Source organism: Coregonus clupeaformis, chromosome 12 (assembly GCF_020615455.1).
Source record: "Coregonus clupeaformis isolate EN_2021a chromosome 12, ASM2061545v1, whole genome shotgun sequence".
Taxonomy (NCBI): domain Eukaryota; kingdom Metazoa; phylum Chordata; class Actinopteri; order Salmoniformes; family Salmonidae; genus Coregonus; species Coregonus clupeaformis.
The window spans coordinates 36619365-36647350 of NC_059203.1; the positions used below are offsets into that span (position 1 = coordinate 36619365).

Genomic DNA, 27986 nt, shown 5'->3' on the forward strand with positions numbered 1-27986 from the left:
TCAGGTTCATGAATCACAAATCACAACAACACAACAGTCTTATGCTGGCCTGTGTTTTTCACTGGCTCTATTCAGATGATAATAAGCTCTGTCTCTCTGTATGTCTGCTGCTCTCCCAATCTGGATCAAAAGCCAAGCATCCAGCACTGCAGCAGAGGACCTTGTTGCTACGTGTCCCTGCCTACTGCCTCACTGCATTTCCATGGTGACAGGCACAGACGACATTTAAGGTGTCCCTCAGATTCATGGTGGATGGTTACATTTTTATATCTACATGTTGCTGTTTTTATGTTTTACACTAGTTTTGCCTTTTATCCCTTGCATTGATATATACTTGCACATGACACATTGTTTTTCACTGTAAAATGGTTTGAATTATTAGAAAAGATAAATCCATTGTTGTTACTCTTGTATTGATGCTTGTCACTTTATTTAAATAATGTGTTAATGAGAGAAAGTTAATTAGAAGCTTTACATTGCCGCTGTACAATATTAAAATAGGAACGTATTCCAATACCTTTTTTCCTGTTCATTGTAAACATGAGTAAACACATATGTCCATAAATGTTATTTCAGAACATATAATTCATTCAACAATATATAAAACAAGCATACAATTTAATCCCCTAAGGTCGATGTCCGCACCCCCTGTGGAAATGTAATTAGCATAAAACATTTTTTTTAATCAGTCAATTTAAGCTAGAGATATGTTTTTTTTGTTGCATTGGATGCCTCTCAATCCACCACATCAACCTATATCGCACTTCCGCATCTGTGGTGAAAGGTGACAGAGCTAGAGCGGTGTTTGTCAGACCACGAGACAATCCCGAAAATCGGTCTTCTCACAAAATCGTCTGTAGCGTACAAATTATGGAAAGATGAGACTCTCACGAACACAATGGTGTTCTCTGTTTTGCTCTAGGCCCACAGACCTCACAAGACTCGTCTGAAGGTCCCTCGGTACCAGTTGAAAAAATGAATGGAAGTATATATGGAGACTGTTTAACATCATGTTTAGGTTTAGGACCTGTCATGAAACAATGGTAAAGTCAATTACATTCTGTCACAATAATTTAATATTTCACATTAAAACACTGTGGTCTTGTGTTGGAGACCTTACCTGAATGAATCCCATACCAATAAATAATGGACACCTACTCAGAGGCATACATTAAGTACAGCTTATGAGTAGGGGCTTGAGTTTTTCCCAACCACATGACCTGACCTGAAAAACCTCAGGGCCCTAAAGAGTTTTCCTGGTCAGGACACATAATCAGGAAAAACTCAGGGTGCTACGAGTACAGAGGGCTGTCATATTAACAGTCCAAATTGAAGTGTGTTGTCCACTGTCCTTTGTGTTTAGCCATGCTCCTCTGGTATCTGTCCAGGGATCCTGACCCCCTGGTCCAGAGTGTTCCTGGGGCTGGAGTTGGCGCAGCTGGAGCGTGTGTCGGCCGTGCTGCTGGTCCTCTGAATGAACTGGAGGAAGTTCTCCTGAAAGGAGCCCTCATGGCTGGAGGCCACCAGCTCCACCGGCCCGGAGGAGCAGCAGCGCCGGAACTTGACCAACTCCTCCCTGATCTGCCTGTTGAGAAGGCCATAAAAGAAAGGGTTGACAGCGAAGGAGGAGTAGGCCAGCCAGGTGACGGCCTCCTCCACGTCCCCGGGACTCTGCAGGGATGAGCTGAAGGACAGGTGCAGGTGGAAGGAGAAGTAAGGCAGCCAGCAGAGCAGGAACTGGCCCACAATGACCACCAGGGTGAGGGCAGCCTTACCCCCGCTGAATGCCCTCTCAGGGGACAGTCTCTGGGGCAGGCTGCGGGTGGTGTTGATGATGGTGGTCTGGCTGTTGATGGAGTCAGAACGGTTGGGACGTTTGGCCGGGTTGGACGAGGCCCAGGTGGTGGGCGCGGGTGCGTGCTGCTGGGCAGCTGAGCGCGCCACCTTGTACACGTTACAATAGACAGCAAAGATGACAATGGCAGGTAGCAGGAAACACACCACGCTGAAGAGCACGGCGAACACCTTCCTCAACCGACTGTGGCTCCAGTGGAGGGAGCAGTGGTTGGCAGCGATGGAGCTGTGGGCCCCGTAGGCAGGCCAGCCAAACAGGGTGACCAGGGCCAGCAGGATTGACTTGACCCAGATGAGGATCATTATGCCGATGGCAAGGTTGATGCTCATCTTCACCTCGTAGCGCATTGGATGGACGATGTAGTAGTAGCGCTCCACACTGATGGCGGTGATGGTGAGGATGGAGGCACAGATGAGGAACACATTGAGGAAAATGTAGACCTGGCACTCCAGTACGGTGAACACCACAGTGCCAAAGAAGGGCGAGTTGGAGATGATGCCCAGGGGCATGAGGAGGATGGCACACAGCAGGTCCACTGCACACAGGTGGCACACAAAGGCAAACCTCTTCAGGTGAGGGGCGCGTGCGATGGCCACCATGACTCCAGTGTTGGCCAATAGGGCGATGAGGTTAAGGGTCACCATTGCGAACAGCCCAATCAGATCTTTGATTTGAGACTGGGAGCTGGTGACCACTCCCACCTCTGCGGGGACTGTGGGGTTGGGTCCCCATAGGCTGGTTGTGAGGTTGGCACCTGTGCGATTGGGAGTAGAGGCCAGCATCGGACCAGATTTCTCCATAGTTCACAAAAGTCTAGTCAGAGGCATCACTACAGCAGCAGGCCCCATTGCAATGTTTACTTTCTTCTCTTTTCAGGTACTTGTCATCATGTTGGATATGTCCTGTTAAGGAGACAAAAACACAATTCAAACAATTACTGTATATGAGCTTGAAATGTCATGCTGATGCAACTTAACATATGGTTTACTACTACAGTACATTTTGCTTTGATGCCGTATAATCATGTTTGGTAATCCTTTTTCTATTAAATCAGTCTTCATTCCTGTCATGTGAGGGACAACCTAATTGATTTATTACATTTCAGATGGTCCTGGAGACATTGTATTGACAAGGAATATGTTCTACATTAATAACCCTTTAATCCTTCAAAGACGTTCTGTCTGATGGGCTCCTGAGAGAAAATTGCCTCTACAAGTTTAATCTTCATGATGTCTTTGCTCTAGGCTGCACTGAGCATTTCTATATTTGTTTCAGGTCTTGTTCTAAAGAAAACTTATGGAGGGGTGGGTTGATAATTAGCCCAAGGTCAGAGTGGAAATATACCGTACATTCTATCCCATGCCTTGCTCACACAGAAGAGGATGAGAGGGTAATAAAAAAACATTTAGGGTAAAATAAGAGTAAAAATAGCTGTGTTTATGTCAAAGCAACTTTATCTCCCATCAAGGGAAAACAAAGCGTTTTGGTAAGCCTCAGGGTTTTACCAGTAAGCTCTATCAAGGTTTCCCAAACAGAGAGGAACACCGCCTAAGGCCTTTGTTCATGTTAATAATAATACATTATAAATTATAATAATTTATTAAACTTCTATAGCGCTTTTCATAGAATCTCAATGCGCTTTAAGAGCAAAAAACAAACATCATATCACAATGCTCGCCAATACATGTTCTAGAGAGTCCTCTCTCAAAAGACCTATGATGGTTCTCAATTATATAATTTAAATTTGATTAGGAAAAACATGTCCAAATACATCAGTCTGATACACTGAGTGTACAAAACATTAAGAACACCTGCTCTTTCCATGACATAGACTGACCATGTGAATCCAGCTGAAAGCTATGATCCCTTACTGATGTCACTTGTTAAATCCACTTCAATCAGTGTAGATGAAGGGGAGGAGACAGGTTAAAGAATGATTTTAAAGCCTTGAGACAATTGAGAAATGAATTGTGTATGTGTGCCATTCAGAGGGTGAATGGGCAAGACAAACTATTTAAGTGCCTTTGAACAGGGTATGGTAGTAGGTGCCAGGCGCACCGGTTTGTTTCAAGAACTGCAACGCTGCTGGGTTTTTCACGCTCAACAGTTTCCCGTGTGTATCAAGAATGGTCCACCACTCAAAGGAAATCCAGCCAACTTGACACAACTGTGGGAAGCATTGGAGTCAACATGGGCCAGCATCCCTGTGGAACGCTTCCGACACCTTGTAGAGTCCATGCCTCGACGAATTGAAGCTGTTCTGAGGGCAAAATATTAGGAAGGTGTTCTTAATGTTTTGTACACTCAGTGTATAATCTAATATAGTAATGAAGTTAGAATAAAAATAAAACAAATCAAATGAATTTGTCAAATGTTGGATATTATTTACATTTATACAGCATTATAGTCACAAGGGGATACCTGCCCTGGCCTGAACTCTCTCTATTTCACTGCCTGGAGGTTATCTGACAAGCCAAACTACCAGATCACATGGACATAAAACCAAGATAGCTAAAGAAATTAGAATACATGCATTTTCACTGTTTTGATTGTGAATGAGAAAAAAAACTGTTTTAGTTCAGATAAAGTACTTCCCACTGGGCAAAAACTGGTTGAATCAAAGTTGTTTACATGTGATTTCAACCCTGAAAAATTTTATGACGTTGAATCAACGTGCAAAAAGTCATCAACATAAGGGCATTTCGTATTTTTTTCACCCAACTTTTAAACTAAATATAATGACATGATGAATTCACATTAGTTTAATGTAAATCAAAACTAGATGTTGAACTGACGTCTGTGCCCAGTGGGTTACTACAGTTTGTATGAAACATATAGTCCTTACTCCTTGCTATATGGCGTGTCAGCATTGCATGGATTCTGGGAACACTAAGTAGATAAGAGTAAAGGTCACATTAGATAAGGTGTGGGACACGGGGCCAATGGATGGATTGTGGTGTTTTTCCTCCTTTCTCTCCAAACATTGAGCAACAACAACCTTTCACTCACAGAGGAAAGCAAAACAATTCTATTCTTGCCTTTTGACATTGATTCATAAACCCAATATACTGCCCTTAATGAATGTCCTGGTCCTTTCCATTTTTAGAAAGGTGTTTTACTACAGACAGGAGAAAAAGTATAACACTTAAGAATAATACACTGCTCAAAAAAATAAAGGGAACACTTAAACAACACAATGTAACTTCAAGTCAATCACACTTCTGTGAAATCAAACTGTCCACTTAGGAAGCAACACTGATTGACAATAAATGTCACATGCTGTTGTGCAAATGGAATAGACAACAGGTGGAAATTATAGGCAATTAGCAAGACACCCCCAATAAAGGACTGGTTTTGCAGGTGGTGACCACAGACCACTTCTCAGTTCCTATGCTTCCTGGCTGATATTTTGGTCACTTTTGAATGCTGGCGGTGCTTTCACTCTAGTGGTAGCATGAGACGGAGTCTACAACCCACACAAGTGGCTCAGGTAGTGCAGCTCATCCAGGATGGCACATCAATGCGAGCTGTGGCAAGAAGGTTTGCTGTGTCTGTCAGCGTAGTGTGCAGAGCATGGAGGCGCTACCAGAAGACAGGCCAGTACATCAGGAGACGTGGAGGAGGCCGTAGGAGGGCAACAACCCAGCAGCAGGACTGCTACCTCCGCCTTTGTGCAAGGAGGAGCAGGAGGAGCACTTCCAGAGCCCTGCAAAATGACCTCCAGCAGGCCACAAATTTGCATGTGTCTGCTCAAACGGTCAGAAACAGACTCCATGAGAGTGGTATGAGGGCTCGACGTCCACAGGTGGGGGTTTGCTTACAGCCCAACACCGTGCAGGACGTTTGGCATTTGCCAGAGAACACCAAGATTGGCAAATTCGCCACTGGCGCCCTGTGCTCTTCACAGATGAAAGCAGGTTCACACTGAGCACGTGACAGACGTGACAGAGTCTGGAGACGCCGTGGAGAACGTTCTGCTGCCTGCAACATCCTCCAGCATGACCGGTTTGGCGGTGGGTCAGTCATGGTGTGGGGTGGCATTTCTTTGGGGGGCCGCACAGCCCTCCATGTGCTCGCCAGAGGTAGCCTGACTGCCATTAGGTACTGAGATGAGATCCTCAGACCCCTTGTGAGACCATATTCTGGTGCGGTTGGCCCTGGGTTCCTCCTAATGCAAGACAATGCTAGACCTCATGTGGCTGGAGTGTGTCAGCAGTTCCTGCAAGAGGAAGGCATTGATGCTATGGACTGGCCCGCCCGTTCCCCAGACCTGAATCCAATTGAGCACATCTGGGACATCATGTCTCGCTCCATCCACCAACGCCACGTTGCACCACAGACTGTCCAGGAGTTGGCGGATACTTTAGTCCAGGTTTGGGAGGAGATCCCTCAGGCGACCATCCGCCACCTCATCAGGAGCATGCCCAGGCATTGTAGGGAGGTCATACAGGCCCGTGGAGGCCACACACACTACTGAGCCTCATTTTGACTTGTTTTAAGGACATTACTTCAAAGTTGGATCAGCCTGTAGTGTGGCTTTCCACTTTAATTTTGAGGGTGACTCCAAATCCAGACCTCCATGGGTTGATACATTTGATTTCCATTGATAATTTTTGTGTGATTTTGTTGTCAGCACATTCAACTATGTAAAGAAAAAAGTATTTAATAAGATTATTTCTTTCATTCAGATCTAGGATGTGTTGTTTTAGTGTTCCCTTTATTTTTTTGAGCAGTGTATGTTTTGCACTGAAGGGTCAATTACTTACAGTGGGGGAAAAAAAATATTTAGTCAGCCACCAATTGTGCAAGTTCTTCCACTTAAAAAGATGAGAGAGGCCTGTAATTTTCATCATAGGTACACGTCAACTATGACAGACAAATTGAGAAAAAGAAATCCAGAAAATCACATTGTAGGATTTTTTATGATTTTTTTTGCAAATTATGGTGGTAAATAAGTATTATGGTGGTAAATAAATATCCTACAATGTGATTTTCTGGATTTTTTTTCTCATTTTGTCTGTCATAGTTGACGTGTACCTATGATGAAAATTACAGGCCTCTCTCATCTTTTTAAGTGGAAGAACTTGCACAATTGGTGGCTGACTAAATACTTTTTTCCCCCACTGTACCTCTTGTTTATTTTTTGAGAGGTCACACGAGTCACCCATGCTTGTCCCTCCAAAGTTCCCCTCACTGTCCCTCTCTGGTCCCACCCCCTCCCTCCCTGCCATTTCAGCTCGAGCTGTCACTGCACAGCTACTGTCAACTGGGAAACCCACTGAGATGGAGTCAGTTTAATATCCTTCAATATTAGTAAATTAAAACAAGTATTTTCTTAAAATTAACATTTTGTATTTAGGATGTAGCTAAATATGGATGTAGAGGCAAACATTTTGTAAGAGTGTGTATTATGAATGATAATAGATGGGATATAAAAACATTTATGTTACATTTCCATTCAGGAAATTACGGTATACTATTCTACTCAAAAGATGAAGTAATTTCTTAAGTGCACATACACATACAGTGGACACTGGACATATATATTAACTTGACTTTGAAACACATGCACCTGAAGCAGAAAACCCACTCTCAAAATAGCTTGTTCCCTCAACTTTCAGCTCATCTATGACAATCTGATGAAACGTTCAAGTGATTACACTCTATGTAAAAATGCACAGTGCACCTCCAACAGAACGTGCACCTGTTTGCTATGCAACCTGTTGAGGATACATTATGGATTTGTGAACTGAGTCAAAATGAGTAGAATGATAATATAAGAAAAGTATTGTAACCTACCCATGATATGAGATTATGATATGTCCAGTCCAATTCAAAGAGATCAGGATTTCATGATTCGTCCATTCTGGATATCCCAGGTGTTGTTTTAGTGAGGAGACCTCAGTTAAGCAGATCCAAACCTGAAAAGGTCCAAGTAGACCAGTTACACTGGGTATTTCCACTGGATGAGCAGGACAAGCTCCACACTGCTGAGGATAGAGTTAGCCAGTGGGTTGTCCGGAGGTTTTGAAGTCTCTGGTATAGGTGTAGAGGGAATCTCCCTGGTCCAGACCAGGCTGTGATCACAGAGGGACACTAGTGTGAGAGCAGGTGTGTGTAGAGGCTGTTGATCACTTCACTCAGGATGGTGTCTAAGTCCCTGATAGATGTGAGGATGCGCTCTCCATCCCTCCTCCTCCTCTCACTCTATCACTGTATAAGGCAGTGACTGTCACACATTGTGCACTGTGTGATTTCCCCCTCCCCCCTCCCCAACAGACACACACTCCACTGTCCCCTCAGAGACAGTTCTTCTCTGGGTCCTAGATCACACCAATTCAAAAGACTGACATCAGCTCTGCTTTAACTGCAACTGGCATATACATGTTAACATGTTGGCTTTTTCCAACAATGTGCTTCTGTATTTTTTAGATGCAAATACAACCAATTTATTTTTTACAACCAAATATCACATTACTCATAGAGCAAGGGTTATTAAAACATGAGGTATAATCTTGTCCTGACTCCTCAACTTTCCTATATTGGATTTAGTGATTGACCCAGCTGTGGTGAAATGAGGTAATTTCCACTAATCTCTGGATGACAATATTCAAAATTGAGTGCAAGGAAGAAACTTTAATGGTAACTGTCTGTGTTGGTGTTGCTGTTTATTGAAATGATGAATGTGTTGTCTGAAGAATGTGGTCATCACATCCAACTGTGCATCTACAGCATGTTGCAAACGTTGGGCAACAACCACTAAATAGTGGCAACCCACAGTAGTGACATCAAAAGAGCTGAATAAATTTGTCAAAACACTGGGGTCTGGGCACAATAATAAAACCACTGACTTATATAAATAGGTGAAAGCATATGCAGTCTCCTCAGAGAGAGAGGTCTGACAGCCAGCTGGATGGTTATTTGTTTATTGAGCCTGCATTATAGGTTCAAGTAAATAGATCAGGTGGAAAAAGGCTGAGAGGTGGTTACATTCAACAAGGTCTGAGACTGAGTGTTCACTAGTGACACCTCCTGGTTGCATGGCAGAAGGACATTCTCTCAATAGGCTGCTGTGTGGAATAAACAGCCCCGTATTCATACAGTGTCTCAGAGTTAGAGTGCTGATCTAGAATCAGATCCCCCTCTAATTATTCATTACGATTTAAAAGGCAAAACTGATCCTAGATCAGGAATCCTACTCTGAGACGCTTTGTGAATGTGGACCCAGGCAAATGTATAAACTGAGACAAGCGCATTGATCATCACCACTGGAACTTTCAGAGCCTTGCTAGGTATTAAATGAATATTAACATACACAGTGCACTGGGATTATAGATTTGCAAAGCTGCATGGTCTCCTTCATAGACGCACACTATAGGCAAATCAAACTTCTGTAAACATACAGAGATCATTTATAGTTATTCCTTCAATCATGCCTTTTACTCCATGCTAATACAGCATATAGGCCTATCTATTGTATTGAATTATGTTGCATGCACTAACATTCAAACAGTTATTGAAGAGAGATGTTTTCACTTAAAGTAGGTAAGTGAAAATAAAAAGCTTTATACAAGTATATTCAGAGTAGGAAATACTCACAGCAAAATTAAAACAGATGTAGTGCAGAATGAAGATACAGGTAGGTACTGTATTGCATATTAGTAAAGGTACAGTATTCACACTACATCCAGTAAAGATAAAGAGAATAGTCCTCCCATAACAGAAATGAGTGGCCAAATAGTACAATAACATTGAAAATCCACCATACTATGGGTCTGTTCAAAGTAAATATTGCAGACTAATATAATTACAATAAGGATTAGAATTTTAAGTGAGTGCAATTTTTATACTCAGGTTAAGAGTAAAATCACCAACGACTTGCAACTAAAACTGACAATGGAAGACTTCACTCAAAGCCTGTTGTGTAAAGCATAAGGCACAGAGAAGTATATCTGATATATTATAGGGAACTTTGGTTGAATATGGTACTCAGTGATAGTTGTGTCTAACAACAACAACCTTCATTTGAATAATACTCTTCATACTCTACTAATTAGACGTAGCAGGAGATATCGCTCTCCTAGAGGGCATAGGTGCCTCTCCTCCTCTCCGGTTAAAACCTGAGCTCCAGCAGGTAGCGGATGCAACACTGGTTCTCCTTGTAGACCAGATACTCGCTGTTGGAGAAGTGGCTGTCCTTGTACTGGGGCTGCTTGATGGGTTCACCCTGAGGCACAGCCACCTGCTTACCATCCAGAGTCAGGAAGATGTCCTTAGACGGGTCTGAAACAACACACAGTGTTCACTACACAACTGTACAAAACACTGTACTGATATACACAACAACAGTGTTCACTAGACTGATGCAGTCTTCTGGATATCTGCTGATCATCTACCAGATGTTTAGACATACAGTGACCACTTCAGTAGTGTATATGGAGACAGACACTTACGACTATGGCTTCCCATCCTATTCTAACCACCTCTCGCCGGCTTTATATTCACATTACCTGATGAAATTGCTGTACAATATGATCTTGTTGCCATCTAATGCACATTCAAATGTCATTTAAAAAAATAAACACTGCAGGGCTCTCCCTGTCCTCTGCTGTGCCCTGATTGTATTACTGCTGATGATATCTGGAAATGTGCATGCACACCCTGGTCCGCTACTGTTGCTAGCCCCAATTCTGACTTGTGCTCCAATTTCTGCTTCACTAATTTCTGCTCTCGTAAAAGCCTGGGTTTTCTGCAAGTTAACACTATAAGCTTATTACCTAAAATTGATCAATTGAAAGTGTGGGTTCACAGCTCCAATCCAGATGTGTTGTCATTACTGAGACATGGTTAAGAAAGAGTGTTCTGAACACGGATGTTAACCTTTCTGGTTAGAATCTTTTTCGGCAAGACAGATCTTCCAAAAGTGGTGGAGTGGCAATCTTTACCAAGGAACACCTTCAGTGCTCGGTTGTCTCCAGTCTGTCCCCAAAACAATTTTATTAGCTGGTTTTAAGCATTAAACTTTCAAATAGCTCTTTGTTGACTGTTGCTGGGTGTTATCATCCACCATCAGCACCGGCCTGTACCCTACCTTCCCTAAGCTCTCTCCTGGCCCCTTACACTATGTCTGAATTTGTCCTGTTAGGTGACCTAAACTGGGACATGCTTATACCACCTGACAAAGTCTTAAAACAATGTGACTTGATGTTATCCTCACAAATAATCCTGATCGGTATCAGTCTGGTGTTTTCTGTAATGACTTTGGTGATCACTGTTTTACAGCCAATGTTCGTAATGGCTGCTTAGTTAAACGACCGGTCCTGATTTGTCACAGACACTTGCTGAAAAACTTGAATGAGCAAGCCTTCCTTCATGACCTGGCCTCTGTAAATTGGTATATAGTCAGCTTGATCCCCTCAGTCGACCTTCTTTTTTAATATTTTCAGTGGTATTGTTAACAAGCACACCCCAATAAAGAAAATGAGAATTAAAAAACAGGTTCAGCCCCTTGTTCGACCGTGATCTAGCAGAGTTACTCCACCTCAAGAACACCATTTGGCGAAAGGCAAACAAATACTCATGCTGACTGGCTGTCGTTCAGGCAAATGAGAAATAAGTGCACTCAGGCTATTCGTAAGGCCAAAGTTAGTTACTTTAAGGAGCAGTTCTCCTCCTCACAGCTCCCCATGCCCCTTAATGTTGATGATGTGGTTGTTACTGACAAGGAGCCTGAGCTCTTTAATAACCACTTAATTGTCAGGATTCCTATTTGACTCAGCCATGCCTCCTTGCCCGTCCAACACTTCCTCATCTCCCAGCCCTTCTAATGCAACTAGCCCTGATGCTCCTCCCTCTTTTTCCCCTGCCCCGCTACACAGTTTGTTCCTGCAGGCGGTCACTTAGTCTGAGGTGCTAAAGGAGCTCCTTAAACTTGACCCCCAAAAAACATCTGGGTCAGATGGTTTAGATCCTTTCCTCTTTATCTATCATCGTTGAGCCTCTTGCTCTCACCTTTTTAACCTGTCTTTCCTCTCTGGGGAGGTTCCCAGTGCCTTTATTTTTAGGGGGAGATCAAGCTGATCCTAACATCATAGGTAAATTTCTCTTGCCCTTTTTATCAAAAGTGTTGGAAAAACTTGTCAATCAACTGACTGCCTTTCTTGAGGGCTATAGTATTCTCTCTGTATGCAATCTGGTTTCTGCTCAGGTTATGGATGTGTCACTGCAACCTAAAGGTCCTAAATGATGTCACCATTGCCCTTGATTCTAAGCAATGTTGTGCTGTTACTGTTATTGACTAGGCCAAAGCTTTTGATACGGTAGACCATTCTGGTGGGTCGGCTAAGGAGTATTGGTGTCTCTGAGGGGTATTTGGCCTAGTTTGCTAACTACCTCTCTCAAAGAGTGCAGTGTGTAAAGTCATAATGTTTGCTGTCTCAGCCACTGCCTGTCACCAAGGGAGTACCCCAAGGCTCGATCCTAGGCCCCACGCTCTTCTTAATTTACATCAACAACATAGCTCAGGCTACTGTACCTGGTTCCACCTGTCCTCTAGCCACCACGCAGTCGTAGCCAGTAGGAGCCTTCCTCAGGGAGCTGTCGTCCATAGTGATAGTGTTTTCCTTCCCCAGCACCACCTCGTTCAGAAACATCACCCCCGTGTTTTTAGACGTACGAACTACACAGGGACAGGACACAGAGACATGGCTGTTAGGGAGTTCATTTTAAAGTCCCTATATGTAGTAAGCAGCACAGTATTTCTTCACAAAACTAACAGTGACGTAGTAGTGCACCTAACAGTCTTATTCTCACTATATTGTATGATAACATACATTTGAAAATAGACTGGATATTCCGAAGTTGACGTCTAAAAGAGATAACGGTAGTGCCGCCACATGGTAGCTATAGCCTCACCGTATGCAGCAGACTTGCTGTTCTCCGAGGCAAAGTAGATGCCCCTTCCCACGCGGCCCCCTGACTGGGGCATGATCCGCAGGCCACCCTTCAAGATGGCTGCCACCACCGCCACGTTCGTACCGTGCCACAGCAGACGCCGGTTCTCCAGACCGTCATTCTCCCTGAATCTCTCCGCCTGCGGAAAACAATCCCCACAGACACAGACCAACAGAAAGATTCACTTTAAATACTCATGCTAAGTCAAACAAACCTACAGTTATACAATATATTTTTTATATTCATCAGCATAAAAATCAAGATCACAGCAAATGAGTAAAACAATTAATGCTGTATAATATGCTACAAGGATTATGATATGAAGTTGTTGTGCCATATGTTACCCACCTCAGTCTCTCTGTCCACCTCCCAGATATCTATAATCTTTGGCTGGTTGTGGCTACATGCAGTGGCCTTCAGGTATTTCTCTATTACCTTTAAATGGAGACAAGAATGGAAATACAATGGAAGCTCAACATTTACAATATTATTGTCTTTGTAGTATAAAGTATGCTTTGTCACAGTAAATATAGTCACCTATATGGCATTTACGCCACTAAATATGACCATTACATTTACATTTTAGTCATTTAGCAGACGCTCTTATCCAGAGCGACTTACATCAGTATATCACTAAAGATTTGTCTGATTTTGAACAATACAGTCATGTTTGTATAGAATGAAACTTCTATTAGAGACCACAGTACCTTGAATTCCTGTGTATCTCTTTGTAGTAGACCGAGTTTGCAGTTGAGAGACAGATAGTTCTGGTCCAGTGGATGAGGTACTTTCTCCACCTCCATTTGCTCCTGGGCCTTCTTAGTCTCAGCCTTCATGTTCTGGGCTATCTCTATATCAGCCAGCACCTGCAGGGGACAGCACAGTCAGGAATGGGATCAGGCCTGGAAAAGACTACTCATCATGATTAGGGCCAGGAGTTTCACCAGACCTGATCAGGGAAAAATGGGTACTTATTGTAGGCTATAAAAAATTAATAAAATATCTTGGCCCTAAATAGTACTGATCAAGATCAATCTCATTCCACAAAGCACAATACTGTGACAGCGTCTAATCAAGTACAAATTGATCTCACCAGAAGCATCTCCTTCTTCTGCTCCACGATCCCAGAGGTGTTGATGACCGGGGGCCTGGTGCGTCCAAAGTTGTGTGGGATGGTGGTGAAGAACTTGGAGGAGAGCTCCTCCAGTTTGGGCCTGCTGGCGTTCATGGCTCCCTCGATCTCCTCTAGCACCTCAAAGCCCTTAGCGATCTGCAGCTTGCTCAGCTTCCCCAGGGGCATCTTCTTTATGTCTGGTGGCCCATAGAGAGAGAGAGACAACCAGGGAGGATATGATTACACACATCATACTACTGCTCTGTCGGAGTTCATATGTTAGACACCTGCAGTTTATATAGGCCCATGGTGACTGCTCCTCTACATTGGTAAATGTGGTAGTTAGGAAACTTGCAATACAGCTGAATCAAAATTATATACATTTTACAGTCCTACTTACATTATCAATCAGACAGACTGGGTTTTTATATGGATTAGACATTTAGCTCCAGATCCATTTAAAATTACTCTAGTTAATGATTTAGGATACTCTTCTCTGATCACATAGAGCAGATGCCTGGGCTTCCCTGACTTCAGTTTAACAGCCAAGTATATCATTGCACTGACATAGTAAAACACAATACAACAAGCAGTCCAGTCCAACAGGTATGTTTCATAACAGAACATGTGTACATAGACAGACCCCACCCAGGCTTACTGACTCAAGAACAGAGAGTTGTTTCAGTGCTGGAGGGGTACAGGTGGTGTGCTGGACTGAAATTGACACCCACCCAGGTTCATGCACTCCATGGCCTCTTTGAACATGTCATTGCTGAAGATGAGCTGGATGAGCTCCTGCGTGGGCTTGTCCAGGGTGCAAGGGAGGATGTTTCTGGGCCCCTTGACAATCATCCCATCAACACTGTCCACCTGCAAAAGCCAGAACAGAGCATGTTATAGAGAGAACAGAAATGGACACAGCAAAACAATAATGAGAGTCAGCCTGACCGCCGGAGCGTATTGTAAGATATACTAACAACAGGAGCCAGTAAGGTAAAATGTTGTTATTCTTTAGAGTATGGTTGGGCGATGTCTGAAATTACAGCTATATTATTAGATAGTTATATTAGCCTACCTTTTAAAAATGAATATTACAGCCATATAAAGTGTAGGCTATTGCTATTTCATCATCATCTTGAGCATCTGGGTAAGGGCATTTGCGTAATTCTTTCCTCATTTAGGCTACTCCAGACTGTTAAAAAAAACAGCATTTCACTTAGTAACTATAGTATAGCCTGCCTTACACTAAATCAGAAAAAAAAAACTATGGCTGACTTGGTGTTGTTAAGCATTCTTCGGTTTCAGGACGAAGGATAAAAGGTGAGCCAGCAGACCTGACCGAAGTCACTTGCAGAATACGCAAAAAGATTCAGGGTAAAGGATGGACAGACTACAAACCTCCGTCAACATTTACAAGTCCATCATCCTACTGAGTTTGCTACTCTGGGCAGAAAATGTGAACATGCTGGTTTTCGTTGCCAGAAACCTTTAGGTAGGCCTAAGACATGGTAAAAAACAACTACACCTAATGGTTCCTCTTTGCACTTTGTTTAAATGTAGCCTATATTCAAATCCAGATGAATCTTATTCAAAAGATATAGCTTATAGGATAGGTAAAATATTCTGTCAAACGTTGAAAGATTTACTTGCACTTTGTTTTATTGCACAAATGTGTTATTTTCGTACTTATTTTGTTTAGGCTACTTTATTTATTTTGTAACTATATTTAGGATTTGTACAGTTCGAAAGGCAAAAGGCATATCCTAATTGGCCTATTCATTTTTTTGCCTAAGCCAATGTTCATTCAAGTGTTATAGGCTAAATAATTTGTTTTTCTTAAAGTTGACTTTTATACAAATGCACAATTTGTAAGCTATTCAAAAATAAAGTTGTTTGTGAGACAACTCCAACACAGACTCATCATTCATGTATTTTTTGGTCCTGCTTATTGAAAGTGCTGCGGGAGCTTATGCCCGATAGCCCGTTGCGCAATTGAAGGACATTAATAAACACTGACAATATTACACATATTAGCTTATAAGCTTAACCTCTTCTGGATAGGACCCTGGATAGGACCCAACTCTAACTGCCTGTAGCTCAGGACCTGAAGCAAGGATATGCTTATTCTTGATACTATTTGAAAGGAAACACTGAAGTTTGTGGAGATGTGAAATGAAATGTAGGAGAATATAACACAATAGATCTGGTAAAAGATTTTAAAAAAAAAAAAAAAAAAAACATGCGATTTCTATTTTTGTTGCATCATCTTTGAACTGCAAAAGAAAGGCCATAGATTGAGATAGATGTTGTCCACAACAGGGCAACAGTGTGTGTGCAAAGTTTCAGACTGATACATTCAAGAATGAGAGAGCTACATAATATTTTGTATGAAGTCTCCCAGGTGTCCCTCACGAGCTTGCCCAAATGTACCCAAGTGGTCTCCAAGTGGCCGAATTGGTCTATTGATAAATTTCCAAGTACATAACTATAGAGAACATACAAAAACGCTATGGAAATAAAACATTTAAGTTTAAGTTTACACACTCCCAGGAATGTCATACATGATGGAACATCATTAGCAGCATGAAAGGTACCAACAGGAGACGCGACGAGAACTCTGATCCAATGCCTCCCAACACAGAAGTGAACTATTTAAGATAAGGGCCAGGTTAGCAGCCAACACTGATCTAATGTCATAAATGCACACACAACAAACACATTGAAAAAAAAAACTATTTATTTACACACTATTTACAATTAGAGTATTTAGAACACCCACAGTCCTCTACACAATATTGTGCTGCAGATGCCAAGTCCCATAGCAGTCTCTTTCTGCTGTGAAGCAGAGGGTAACAGCACAAGTAGTGCAGGTGATGGGAGATTTATTGTGGCACAGAGTACAATGATGCCTCCCTGCTGTGCTATTGTGGCCCTGAGGCACATTCAGGTCTGCAGTTATGCATTTTGGCCGGGTGGGTGTGGAGCCAGAGACAGCAGCAGGAGTCAGACTGAAGGAACCAGTAATTACGTTTGAATGAGTGGGGGATGGAGGACTTTAATGTGGTCTCTGGAGTTGGCTCCCAGGGGTCATCTGAGTCTCAACAACTATTGAGGATTTTAAAAACTCAGTTGGAACTCAAGTTTACTATTACTTATTTTATTTAACCTTTATTTTAGCAGGGGGTGAGCCCTGCATCAAAAAATCAAATGTACAACACATACATGTACTTTGAAGATGCAAAATAATTTTTCTTGTGAAACAAACAAGAAATAAGATAAAGCGTTTTCCTAGATGGCCAAAAAGCTCAATTGTAGTCTCAGAGTACCTTCTTTCATATGTTTGGGGAGTCTCCCACATGCCTTTTGGCGAACACCAAACGTGTTTGCTTATTTTTTTCTTTAAGCAATGGCTTTTTTCTGGCCACTCTTCCGTAAAGCCAGCTCTATGGAGTGTATGGCTTAAAGTGGTCCTATGGACAGATACTCCACTCTCCGCTGTGGAGCTTTGCAGCTCCTTCAGGGTTATTTTTGGTCTCTTTGTTGCCTCTCTGATTAATGCCCTCCTTGCCTGGTCCGTGAGTTTTGGTGGGCGGCCCTCTCTTGGCAGGTTTGTTGTGGTGTCATATTCTTTCCATTTTTTAATAATGGATTTAAATGGTGTTCCGTGGGATGTTCAAAGTCTCTGATATTTTTTTATAACCCAACCCTGATCTGTACTTCTCCACAACTTTGTCCCTGACCTGTTTGGAGAGCTCCTTGGTCTTCATGGTGCCGCTTGCTTGGTGGTGCCCCTTGCTTAGTGGTGTTGCAGACTCTGGGGCCTTTCAGAACAGGTGTATATATACTGAGATCATGTGACAGATCATGTGACACTTAGATTGCACACAGGTGGACTTTATTTAACTAATTATGTGCCTTCTGAAGGTAATTGGTTGCACCATATCTTATTTAGGGGCTTCATAGCAAAGACCCCTTCACTTTTTCCACATTTTGTTAGGTTACCGGCTTATTCTAAAATTGATTAAATAAAATGTTTTTCCCCCTCAATCTACACACAATATCCTATAATGACAAAGGGAAAAAAGGTTTAGACATTTTTGAAAAACAGAAATACCTTATTTACATAAGTATTCAGACCCTTCGCTATGTGACTCGAAATTGAGCTCAGGTGCATTCTGTTTCCATTGATCATCCTTGAGATGTTTCTACAACTTGATTGGAGTCTGTGGTAAATTCAATTGATTGGATATGATTTAGAAAAGGCACACACCTGTCTATATAAAGGTCCCACAGTTGACAGTGCATGTCAGAGCAAAAACCAAGCCATGAGGTCGAAGGAATTGTCTGTAGAGCTCCGAGACAGGATTGTGTCGAGGCACAGATCTGGGAAAGGGTACCAGTAAATTTCTGCAGCATTGAAGGTTCCCAAGAACCAAATGGCCTCCATCATTCTTAAATGGAAGAAGTTTGGGACCACGAAGACTCTTCCTAGAGCTGGCCGCCCGGCCAAACTGAGCAATCGGGGGAGAAGGGCCTTGGTCAGGGAGGTGACTAATAACCCGATGGTCACTCTGATAGAGCTCCAGAGTTCCTCTGTGGAGATGGGAGAACATTCCTGAAGGACAACCATCTCTGCAGCACTCCACCTATCAGGCCTTTATGGTAGAGTGGCCAGAAGGAAGCCACTCCTCAGTAAAAGGCACATGACAGCCCGCTTGGAGTTTGCCAAAAGGCACATAAAGACTCTCAGACCATGAGAAACAAGATTCTCTGGTGTGATGAAACCAAGATTGAACTCTTTGGCCTGAATGCCATGCGTCACGTCTGGAGGAAACCTGGAAACCATTTTTTTTTGTGTGCAACAATTTAAAAAATAATCTGGTTTTGCTTTGTATTTATGGGGTATTGTGTGTAGATTGATGAGGATTTTATTATTTAATTTTTAATCCATTCTAGAATAAGGCTGTAATGTAACAAAATATGGAAAAAGTCAAGGGGTCTGAATACTTTCCGAAGGCACTGTGTGTGAATATATATATATATATATATGAGAGAAATATCTCAAATGAATATGCAAACATTTAAAACTGCATTAGCATGAGAAGCAAAAACGTATTTTACTTACTGATCTAAAAGTGGATATTTTCCTTCTGCGCTGGAATCAAAACTGTGCTCACTCAGAGTCCTCGTCCATTCGTTCTCTGTCACTCTACGGTCAATTTCTGCAATAATCTCATCCAAATTTGTATACATGGACTTTGATTTAGCTTTTCCACTCTTAGTAGCCATGTTTTACTTTTTCAGTTTTGAGAAAAGTTTATAGAAGAGAACGAACCACGCTGCGTAACGCAAACTACCATTTGTCCTGTTTTCTTTGAGAATGAACACGGTTGCGACAGCTCTAGCTTGATGGCTGTTTGTCGTACAAAGGGTGTTCACATACAACTGTAAAGCCCAGCTCATTGGCTATCTAGCTAGCTAAATAGGTGGTCATTGCACCAAGACACTGTCAATCAAGTGAACACCGCTCGTCTCATTGGTGCGTAATGATGGCTGACTAAGTACATTATTTACCGTCAGAGGTAAATATATCAAACCAGTTGCCTTGATAAGTGTTTTGTTGTTGTGCACTATCCTCAAACAATAGCATGGTATTTTTTTGCTGTAATAGCTACTGTAAATTGGACACTGTAGTTACATTAACAATCATTTAAGCTTTCTGACGATGTAAGACATGTCTATGTCCCGGAAAGTTCGCTGTTGTTTACAATGCCCTTCTAGTCAAATATCGCATATTGAGCAACAACTGTCCCGATTTCGGGACACTGATCCAGTATTAACTTGTCAAAGTAACGTTTAACCTACTGCAACTTTCAATGACAGTAGCCAATGTGTAGGCCAATAGCCTATTATTGGCTGTTTGGTTTGCAAGGAGGGAAATACATTCAAAGGGGATATTAAAGATTTTAAAACAATAAACCAAACGGTGTTCGCTGAAAAAGGCCCATGATCATTACATTTACATCATTTAGCAGACGCTCTTATCCAGAGCGACTTACAAATTGGTGCATTCAACTTATGATAGACATTTTTTTTTTTATGGGGGGGGTGGGGGAAGAATTTAATTTTTACTTTTTTTACTTTGAGGACTCAGAATGGGTGTTTCCTTTCAGCATTTGCTTTTTATCAGAATGACCCTTCATCATTTCGTTCTCAGTGAGTGCCACCACTGGAAGTTGGTGTGTATGTGGTATGTGTGATCATCAGACATTGGAGAGGGAAAAACATTAGGCTGTATCTGACATTTAGCCATGCTTTGGTGCGAGCCGCTCTTTCTACAATCTAAATTTCTCTCTTCCAGTTAAAAGTTTGGACACACCTACTCATTCAAGGGTTTTTCTTTATTTGGACTATTTTCTACATTGTAGAATAATAGTGAAGACATCAAAACTATGAAATAACACATATGGAATCATGTAGTAACCAAAAAAAAAGTGTTAAACAAATCAAAATATATTTTATATTTGAGATTCTTCAAATAGCCACCCTTTGCCTTGATGACAGATTTGCACACTATTGGCATTCTCTCAACCAGCTGCATGAGGTAGTCACCTGGAATGCATTTCAATTAACAGGTGTGCCTTGCTAAAAGTTAAATTGTGGAATTTATTTCCTTCTTAATGCGTTTGAGCCAATCAGTTGTGTTGTGACAAAGTAGGGTGGTATACAGAAGAGAGCCCTTTTTGGTAAAAGACCAAGTACATATTATGGCAAGAACAGCTCAAATAAGCAAAGACAAATGACAGTCCATCATTACTTTAAGACATGAAGGTCAGTCAATCTGGAAAATTTGCAGTCGCAAAAACCATCAAGCGCTATGATGAAACTGGCTTTCATGAGGACCGCCACATGAAAGGAATACCCAGAGTTACCTCTGCTGCAGAGGATAACTTCATTAGAGTTACCAGCCTCAGAAATTGCAGCCCAAATAAATGCTTCACAGAGTTCAAGTAACAGACATCTCTACATCAACTGTTCAAAGGAGACTGCGTGAATCAGGCCTTCATGGTCGAATTGCTGCAAAGAAACCACTACTAAAGGACACCAATAAGAAGAAGAGCCTTGCTTGGGCCAAGAAACACGAGCAATAGACATTAGACCGGTGGAAATCTGTCCTTTGTTCTGATGAGTCCAAATTTGAGATTTTTGATTCCAACCACTGTGTCTTTGTGAGACGCAGAGTAGGTGAATGGATGATCTCCGAATGTGTGGTTCCCACCGTGAAGCATGGAGGTGGTGGAGTGATGGTTCTTTATTTAGAATTCAAGGCACACTTAACCAGCATGGCTACCACAGCATTCTGCAGCGATACGCCATTCCATTTGTTTTTCAACAGGACAATGGCCCAACACCTCCAGGCTGTGTAAGGGCTATTTGACCAAGAATGAGAGTGATGGAGTGCTGCATCAGATGACCTGGCCTCCACTATCACCCGACCTCACCCAATTGAGATGGTTTGGACCACAGAGTGAAGGAAAAGCAGCCAACAAGTTCTCAGCATATGTGGGAACTCCTTCAAGACCGTTGGAAAAGCATTCCAGGTGAAGCGGGTTGAGAGAATGCCAAGAGTGTGCAAAGCTGTCATCAAGGCAAAGGGTGGCTACTTTGAAGAATCTAAAATATATTTTGATTTGTTTAACACTTTTTTGGTTACTACATGATTCCATATGTGTTATTTCATAGTTTTGATGTCTTCACTGTTATTCTACAATGTAGAAAATAGTAAAAATAAAGAAAAACCCTTGAATGAGTAGGTGTGTCCAAACTTTTGACTGGTACTGTATGTACTGAAAATGTAGGCTATGGCAAATAGGGAATAGGCCATTTGGCTTGTCGACCTGCTGTGTGTTCACTCCGCTGCGCTGTTGTGCGCTGCCAGACTCCGGTGCTGAATTTAAGTTCAAATATGCTAAAACATTGTTTATGATATCACAATGTCATTACCATCGACAATGGCTGTCAAACATCGTTGATAGACGATGCAATCGTAAAATCGCCTAACCCTATTTTAGAATCCCTAGTCCTACTGAGACCCAGCCACCACTGTACCTTGACCTCTGCATCCTGGTCTCCATCCACATCTATCAGGGTGTACTTCCCTGGGTGAGACACAAAGTTGTCCCGCTCCTTCCAGCTGTTCTTTGTCTTGTCTTTGAACTTCTTCTCAAAGTCTTTGATGGCTTTGTCTGGGCTGTCGGAGGGGTCTGATAGGTTTGACTGGCCTGTTTCTCCCTGTAAAGGAGAGAGGAGAAAATGATGCTTCAATTCTGGATGCTCAAGAAATTAATAGTTTAGTACTTAACATAATTCACTTAAATGTAGATTTACTACTAAAGTTTACACAGGAATGTGCAGTAAACTACCATCTTGTCTGTCTGAAATGTAGCTTACCACTCTCCCCCATCTGGTCCAGCAGTAGTAAGAGGCATCTATATGCAACACTTGAATAACATAAAACTTGTTGTTGTTATTTCCAATGTTGGTCTGATTCAACATGCAATCATAATCTTCATACACCTGTTGGGGAGATTAAAGGAGGAACATGATTCAGGAAAGCAGTCAGATAAAAATGGACACATTCATCTATTGCACTGCACAGCAGTCTGTCCTACTGACTTGACTGCAAGGCTGATCAAACAAATCATCAAGTCAAATACCTGTAACTAGTGACAGTTTTAGATTCCGCTACATATGAATGATTAGCACACATACTGTAGCAACACATTGGTCTTTTGAAACAGCTATAACTGAATGCAGCATATACAGTAGATATGAGTGACCTTACACACATTATCTCAGGTGTCTTGGGGGAGCGTACATTACAACTGAGCAAAGCTAATGTCTTGAACAAGGAGACAAGAGCATAGTCCCCTTCTGTATTAGATGAATGCAGGGGGCACGTGTATATCTCTCTCTCAGGGAGTTTACTTCCAACTGAAACTATTACTGTACCCTACATGTCACTTCTAAGGTTTGTATAATGGAAATTAGTCAGACCTCATGGATTCTAAATGAAGGGTGTGGCTGAACTGAACTCACAAAGCCATTCATTGTCATAGCCTTTATGGGGAGGCAGGTAGCTTAGTGGGTAAGAGCGTTGTGCCAGTAACCGAAAGGTCGCTGGTTCTAATCCCCGAGCCGACTAGGTGAAAAATCTGTCGATGTGCCCTTAAGCAAGGCACTTAACCCTAATTGCTCATGTAAGTCGCTCTGGATAAGAGCGTCTGCTAAGTGACTAAAATGTAAATGTAATGGTCAGTGTGTGACAAATGCTTCAATCACAGTAACACTTTCAAAGTACCTCAATGGAGTAGTAATGGCTGCACAGGAGGACTTTTGAGTTGAAATAGTACACAATACATTTGTCTGATTGGAGGTACAGGCAGCCCAATAAATAGCCTACTCCCTGCCTTGATATGGTATGATGTCCAACTCACCCTTCCTGAATGCTGTTCTGACAGCAAGCAGTGCTCATCAGCCTTCCTTTTGCCCTTAACTTCTGGCCCTGCAGCCTTCAGAGCCTCTTTGGCAGAGGTAAAGGCATCCTTTGGTGTGTCAGGCTCTTGCTTCACCTTCTTTCCACCTGCTTTATTGGCTTTGGTGGATGAGGCAGCCCTTCTCTTTGGTGCCATCCTTTATCTGTATCTCAATCACTGCAGAAAAGAGACAAACATTATGCATCATCAACACACTAAAATGTGAAGAATGAACGATAGTCCTGGTGCACTTGAGGAAGGTGCTTTTCACTTCATCCCCTTTCTGGCACACTGGCACTGGTGTTTTGATACAGATGAGTGAGGCGGGGTACTTCCAGTAACACAGAAGTAGTAGCAGCAGACATCGTAGAAAAAGCAGACACAGACAAGTTCTGACATGCCCGTAAGTTCCCTGACCTGTCTAAGGAGGCACTGGGGAGGTTGAGATATGTCTTTTTAGCTAGCTACAGCAGCTGTCCTAGCTGGATTTCCATGTATAACCCCTCAGTAATGTTTAGGTAGATAGCTAGCTGGTTTAGTTAGCTTGGTGCAAAGTCCAATAACTTCCTTTTGTGGGTGTGTAACGTTAGCTAAACGCCGTTGGTATCGAGAAGTTCACGCAATAGCGTTTGCTAGCTAGCTAACTACAAGGCTATGGATGCCGCTACAGCTGACAGAAATGTGAAGCTAGCTAAAGAATTTGCAAACCTTCATCAACTTGCTACTTACCTTAGAGCAGGGACTCGGCAGCTCGAGCGGTCACTGTCAGAAGTAGCACGAGCACAAAACAATCTTTTGACAGACTCACCGACTGTCGAGGGAGCGCTACTTCCGCTTTTTGGGGAGGGGGGAGCGGCATTCAGAAAGTTGCAGATACAAATGTACATTATAGAGCAGGGATGGGCAACTGGCGGCCCACCGGATCAATACCCCCCCACACACACAATGTGCAATTTCGAAATGTTATTGTTCATCAGCAGTTTTTCTCTTATTATGTCAGTCACTGACAGTGACTCAATTAGACAATGTCAGCTAAAACATTTTAGACTGGTAAATTAGTCTAGCCAGCTATCTATACTTGTAGTAATCATGGTCGAAGTAATGTTAGTCACTCTCACTCAGATATCATATTATAAAAAACTGCTAACATTTCTGCCCACCCCATGGCAAAGTGTGTAGAATTGCAGCAAACTTGCTTTAAAAGTACAACATTTTCTCTATGCCCCCATGGCAAAACGTGTAGAATTGCAGAAAATGAACTCTAAAACTTTCTCTCCTCTGTCAAGAGGGGGGGCACTAAAATGCTTTGGGGGCAAAAGGCTAGTGCTGGCTCTGAGTGAATGTGTGGGTATGGATGTGGGTACGCAGACCCACGAGCCACTGCTGCCCCTCATGATGAGTTCAGATTTCTTGTGGCCACCACCCCCATCAATGTTGCCCATCCCTGTTATTGAGAGACTGTCAATTCAAGGTGTGGTCCGTAATTCATATAACACACTGAGACATTCATGTGCACTTTATTTTATAGGGAATTCAATCTGATTTTCTGAATTCAATGTTCTGTCATTCTGTATTGAATACAAAAGTATTATCAGGCATTGAAAATGCATTGGCAATTGGTAATAAATAAGGGACTGCTACCAGACTGCTACAGGTAGGCTATTGTTGCAAACACCATTATACTGAAGAAGAAGAAGAAGAAGAAGAAGAAGAAGAAGAAGAAGAAGAAGAAGGACTGCTACAGATGGCATACTTAGAGTTGTTCTGATCAGAGTTGCCTGGTCTCTGCCCTGTAACTTCAACCTGAGAATAGACGTGTGGTGCCAGGACAACAACCTCTCCCTCAACGTGACCAAGACAAAGGAGATGATTGTGGACTACAGGAAAAAAAAGAGGACTGAGCACGCCCCCATTCTCATCGACGGGGCTGTAGTGGAACAGGTTGAGAGCTTCAAGTTCCTTGGTGTCCACATCACCAACGAACTATCATGGTCCAAACACACCAAGACAGTCGTGAAGAGGGCACGACAAAGCCTATTCCCCCTCAGGAGACTGAAAAGATTTGGTATGGGTCCTCAGATCCTCAAAAAATTCTACAGCTGCACCATCGAGAGCATCCTGACTGGTTGCATCACCGCCTGGTATGGCAACTGCTTGGCCTCCGACCGCAAGGCACTACAGAGGGTAGTGCGTACGGCCCAGTACATCACTGGGGCCAAGCTTCCTGCCATCCAGGACCTCTATACCAGGCGGTGTCAGAGGAAAGCCCTCAAAATTGTCAATGACTCCAGCCACCCTAGTAATAGACTGTTCTCTCTGCTACCGCACGGCAAGCGGTACCGGAGTGCCAAGTCTAGGTCCAAAAGACTTCTCAACAGCTTCTACCCCCAAGCCATAAGACTCCTGAACAGCTAATCATGGCTACCCGGACTATTTGCAATGCCCCCCCACCCCATCCTTTTACGCTGCTGCTACTCTGTTAATTATTTATGCATAGTCACTTTAACTCTGCCCACATGTACATATTACTTCAACTACCTCAACTAGCCGGTGCCCCCGCACATTGACTCTGCACCGGTACCCCCCTGTATATATAGCCTCCCTACTGTTATTTTATTTTACTTCTGCTCTTTTTTTCTCAACACTTTTTTTGTTGTTGTTTTATTTTTATTTATTTTTTGTTAAAAATAAATGCACTGTTGGTTAAGGGCTGTAAGTAAGCATTTCACTGTAATGTCTGCACCTGTTGTATTCGGCGCATGTGGCCAATAAAATTTGATTTGATTTGAGATGGGCACAAGCTGTCAAAACACGAGGATTCTGATTTCTGTTTGTTTTCCAAAATGTCTCATACCTGTGGCAGGCAGACTCAGGCCCCAGCTGGATTCTGGCTTGAATGTGATTTACACCAGCCTACCTACAGTACCTGACCTGACCCCACAGCAGACTCTGAGAGCCCTGCCTTACTGACATTACCTTTGCCTCATGGATACTAGTGATGGGTGAGCCAGCCTACATGTCCAGATTGCACCCAATCACAGTTGCACACTGCCCTCTCTGACTCAGGTGGCAGGTGTGACTGTTTTATCAACCATGGTCTGGCCATTCATATACAACTTGATTTGCCTGCCCTACACTCTTTTATTTTAAATGGTCATATCATACAGTACTGTATCATGATATGGGTTAATATTTGCTCAGATTATGGCACACTATATTACCCAAACACTGGTGAAAGTGTAGTTGGTGTAACTTTTAAACAGAGAGCTCTCTATACCTAAAACTATTCCATTACTCATATTAACAGGCCTTATCAACTTTGCAGTGCATGATTGGAATGTCTTATGATTACTCAATTATGTTAACATGTGACTGTGAATGTCTGGGTGTAAGGACCAGTTTTTACAGCCTGGTCTCATAGACTAGACGTAACATAGTAAATGTTAATCCGGGACACTCAAATTAGTATGATATGTTACTTTTGGTATGGTTACATAAGACAGATGGTTACTTAAGGCAGAAATGAAAGTAAGGTGGTTGGTCAGGTTGGAGGAGTGGGCGTATAACACGAATGTCTAGCAACCCAAAGGTTGCGAGTTCCAATCTCATCATGAACATTTAGCATTTTAGCTAATGAGCAAATGTTCAACTACTTACTACTTTTCAGCTATTTTGCAACTTTTTATTTTATTTTATTTTATTTCACCTTTATTTAACCAGGTCAGCCAGTTGAGAACAAGTTCTCATTTACAACGGCGACCTGGCCAAGATAAAGCAAAGCAGGTGTGATAAAAACAACAACAACACAGAGTTACATATGGAATAAACAAAACGTACAGTCAATAACACAATAGAAAATCTATATACAGTGTGTGCAAATGTAGTAAGTTATGGAGGTATGGTGTGGTCCTCTGTAGCTCAGCTGGTAGAGCACGGCGCTTGTAACGCCAGGGTAGTGGGTTCGATCCCCGGGACCACCCATACACAAAAATGTATGCACACATGACTGTAAGTCGCTTTGGATAAAAGCGTCTGCTAAATGGCATATTATATATTATTTAGGGTAAGGCAATAAATAGGCCATAGTGCAAAATAATTACAATTTAGCATTAACACTGGAGTGATAGATGTGCAGAAGATGATAGAGATAGAGATACTGGGGATAAATGAGCAAAATAAATAACAATGTAAATAACAATATGGGGATGAGGTAGTTGGGTGGGCTAATTACAGATGGGCTGTGTACAGGTGCAGTGATCGGTAAGCTGCTCTGACAACTGATGCTTAAAGATAGTGAGGGAGATAAGTGTCTCCAGCTTCAGAGATTTTTGCAGTTCGTTCCAGTCATTTGCAGCAGAGAACTGGAAGGAATGGCGGCCAAAGGAGGTGTTGGCTTTGGGGATGACCAGTGAGATATACCTGCTGGAACGCATACTACGGGTGGGTGTTGCTATGGTGACCAATGAACTAAGATAAGGCGGGGATTTGCCTAGAAGTGATTTATAGATGACCTGGAGCCAGTGTTTTT

The 27986-nt window shown here is 42.4% G+C and overlaps 2 protein-coding genes across 2 annotated transcripts; both read right to left on the minus strand.

Annotated features, from left to right (window-relative positions):
• Positions 1-929: 929 nt before the first annotated feature.
• On the minus strand, positions 930-8053 carry LOC121577579 (probable G-protein coupled receptor). The gene is made up of 2 exons (XM_041891308.1): positions 7655-8053; positions 930-2757 (listed from the first exon to the last, which is right to left on the minus strand). Exon 2 carries the CDS (start codon positions 2653-2655, stop codon positions 1360-1362), a length of 1296 nt encoding a protein of 431 aa, XP_041747242.1. The 5' UTR covers positions 2656-2757; positions 7655-8053; the 3' UTR covers positions 930-1359.
• A 712-nt stretch (positions 8054-8765) lies between these two features.
• On the minus strand, positions 8766-24292 carry LOC121577580 (protein mono-ADP-ribosyltransferase PARP3). Its single transcript, XM_041891309.2, has 11 exons — positions 24188-24292; positions 23420-23635; positions 22374-22499; positions 22032-22214; positions 14654-14792; positions 13902-14119; positions 13516-13674; positions 13157-13243; positions 12770-12947; positions 12390-12533; positions 8766-10138 (listed from the first exon to the last, which is right to left on the minus strand). The coding sequence occupies exons 2-11, from the start codon at positions 23612-23614 to the stop codon at positions 9969-9971; spliced, it is 1599 nt and encodes a 532-aa protein (XP_041747243.2). The 5' UTR covers positions 23615-23635; positions 24188-24292; the 3' UTR covers positions 8766-9968.
• Between the last annotated feature and the right edge of the window lie 3694 nt (positions 24293-27986).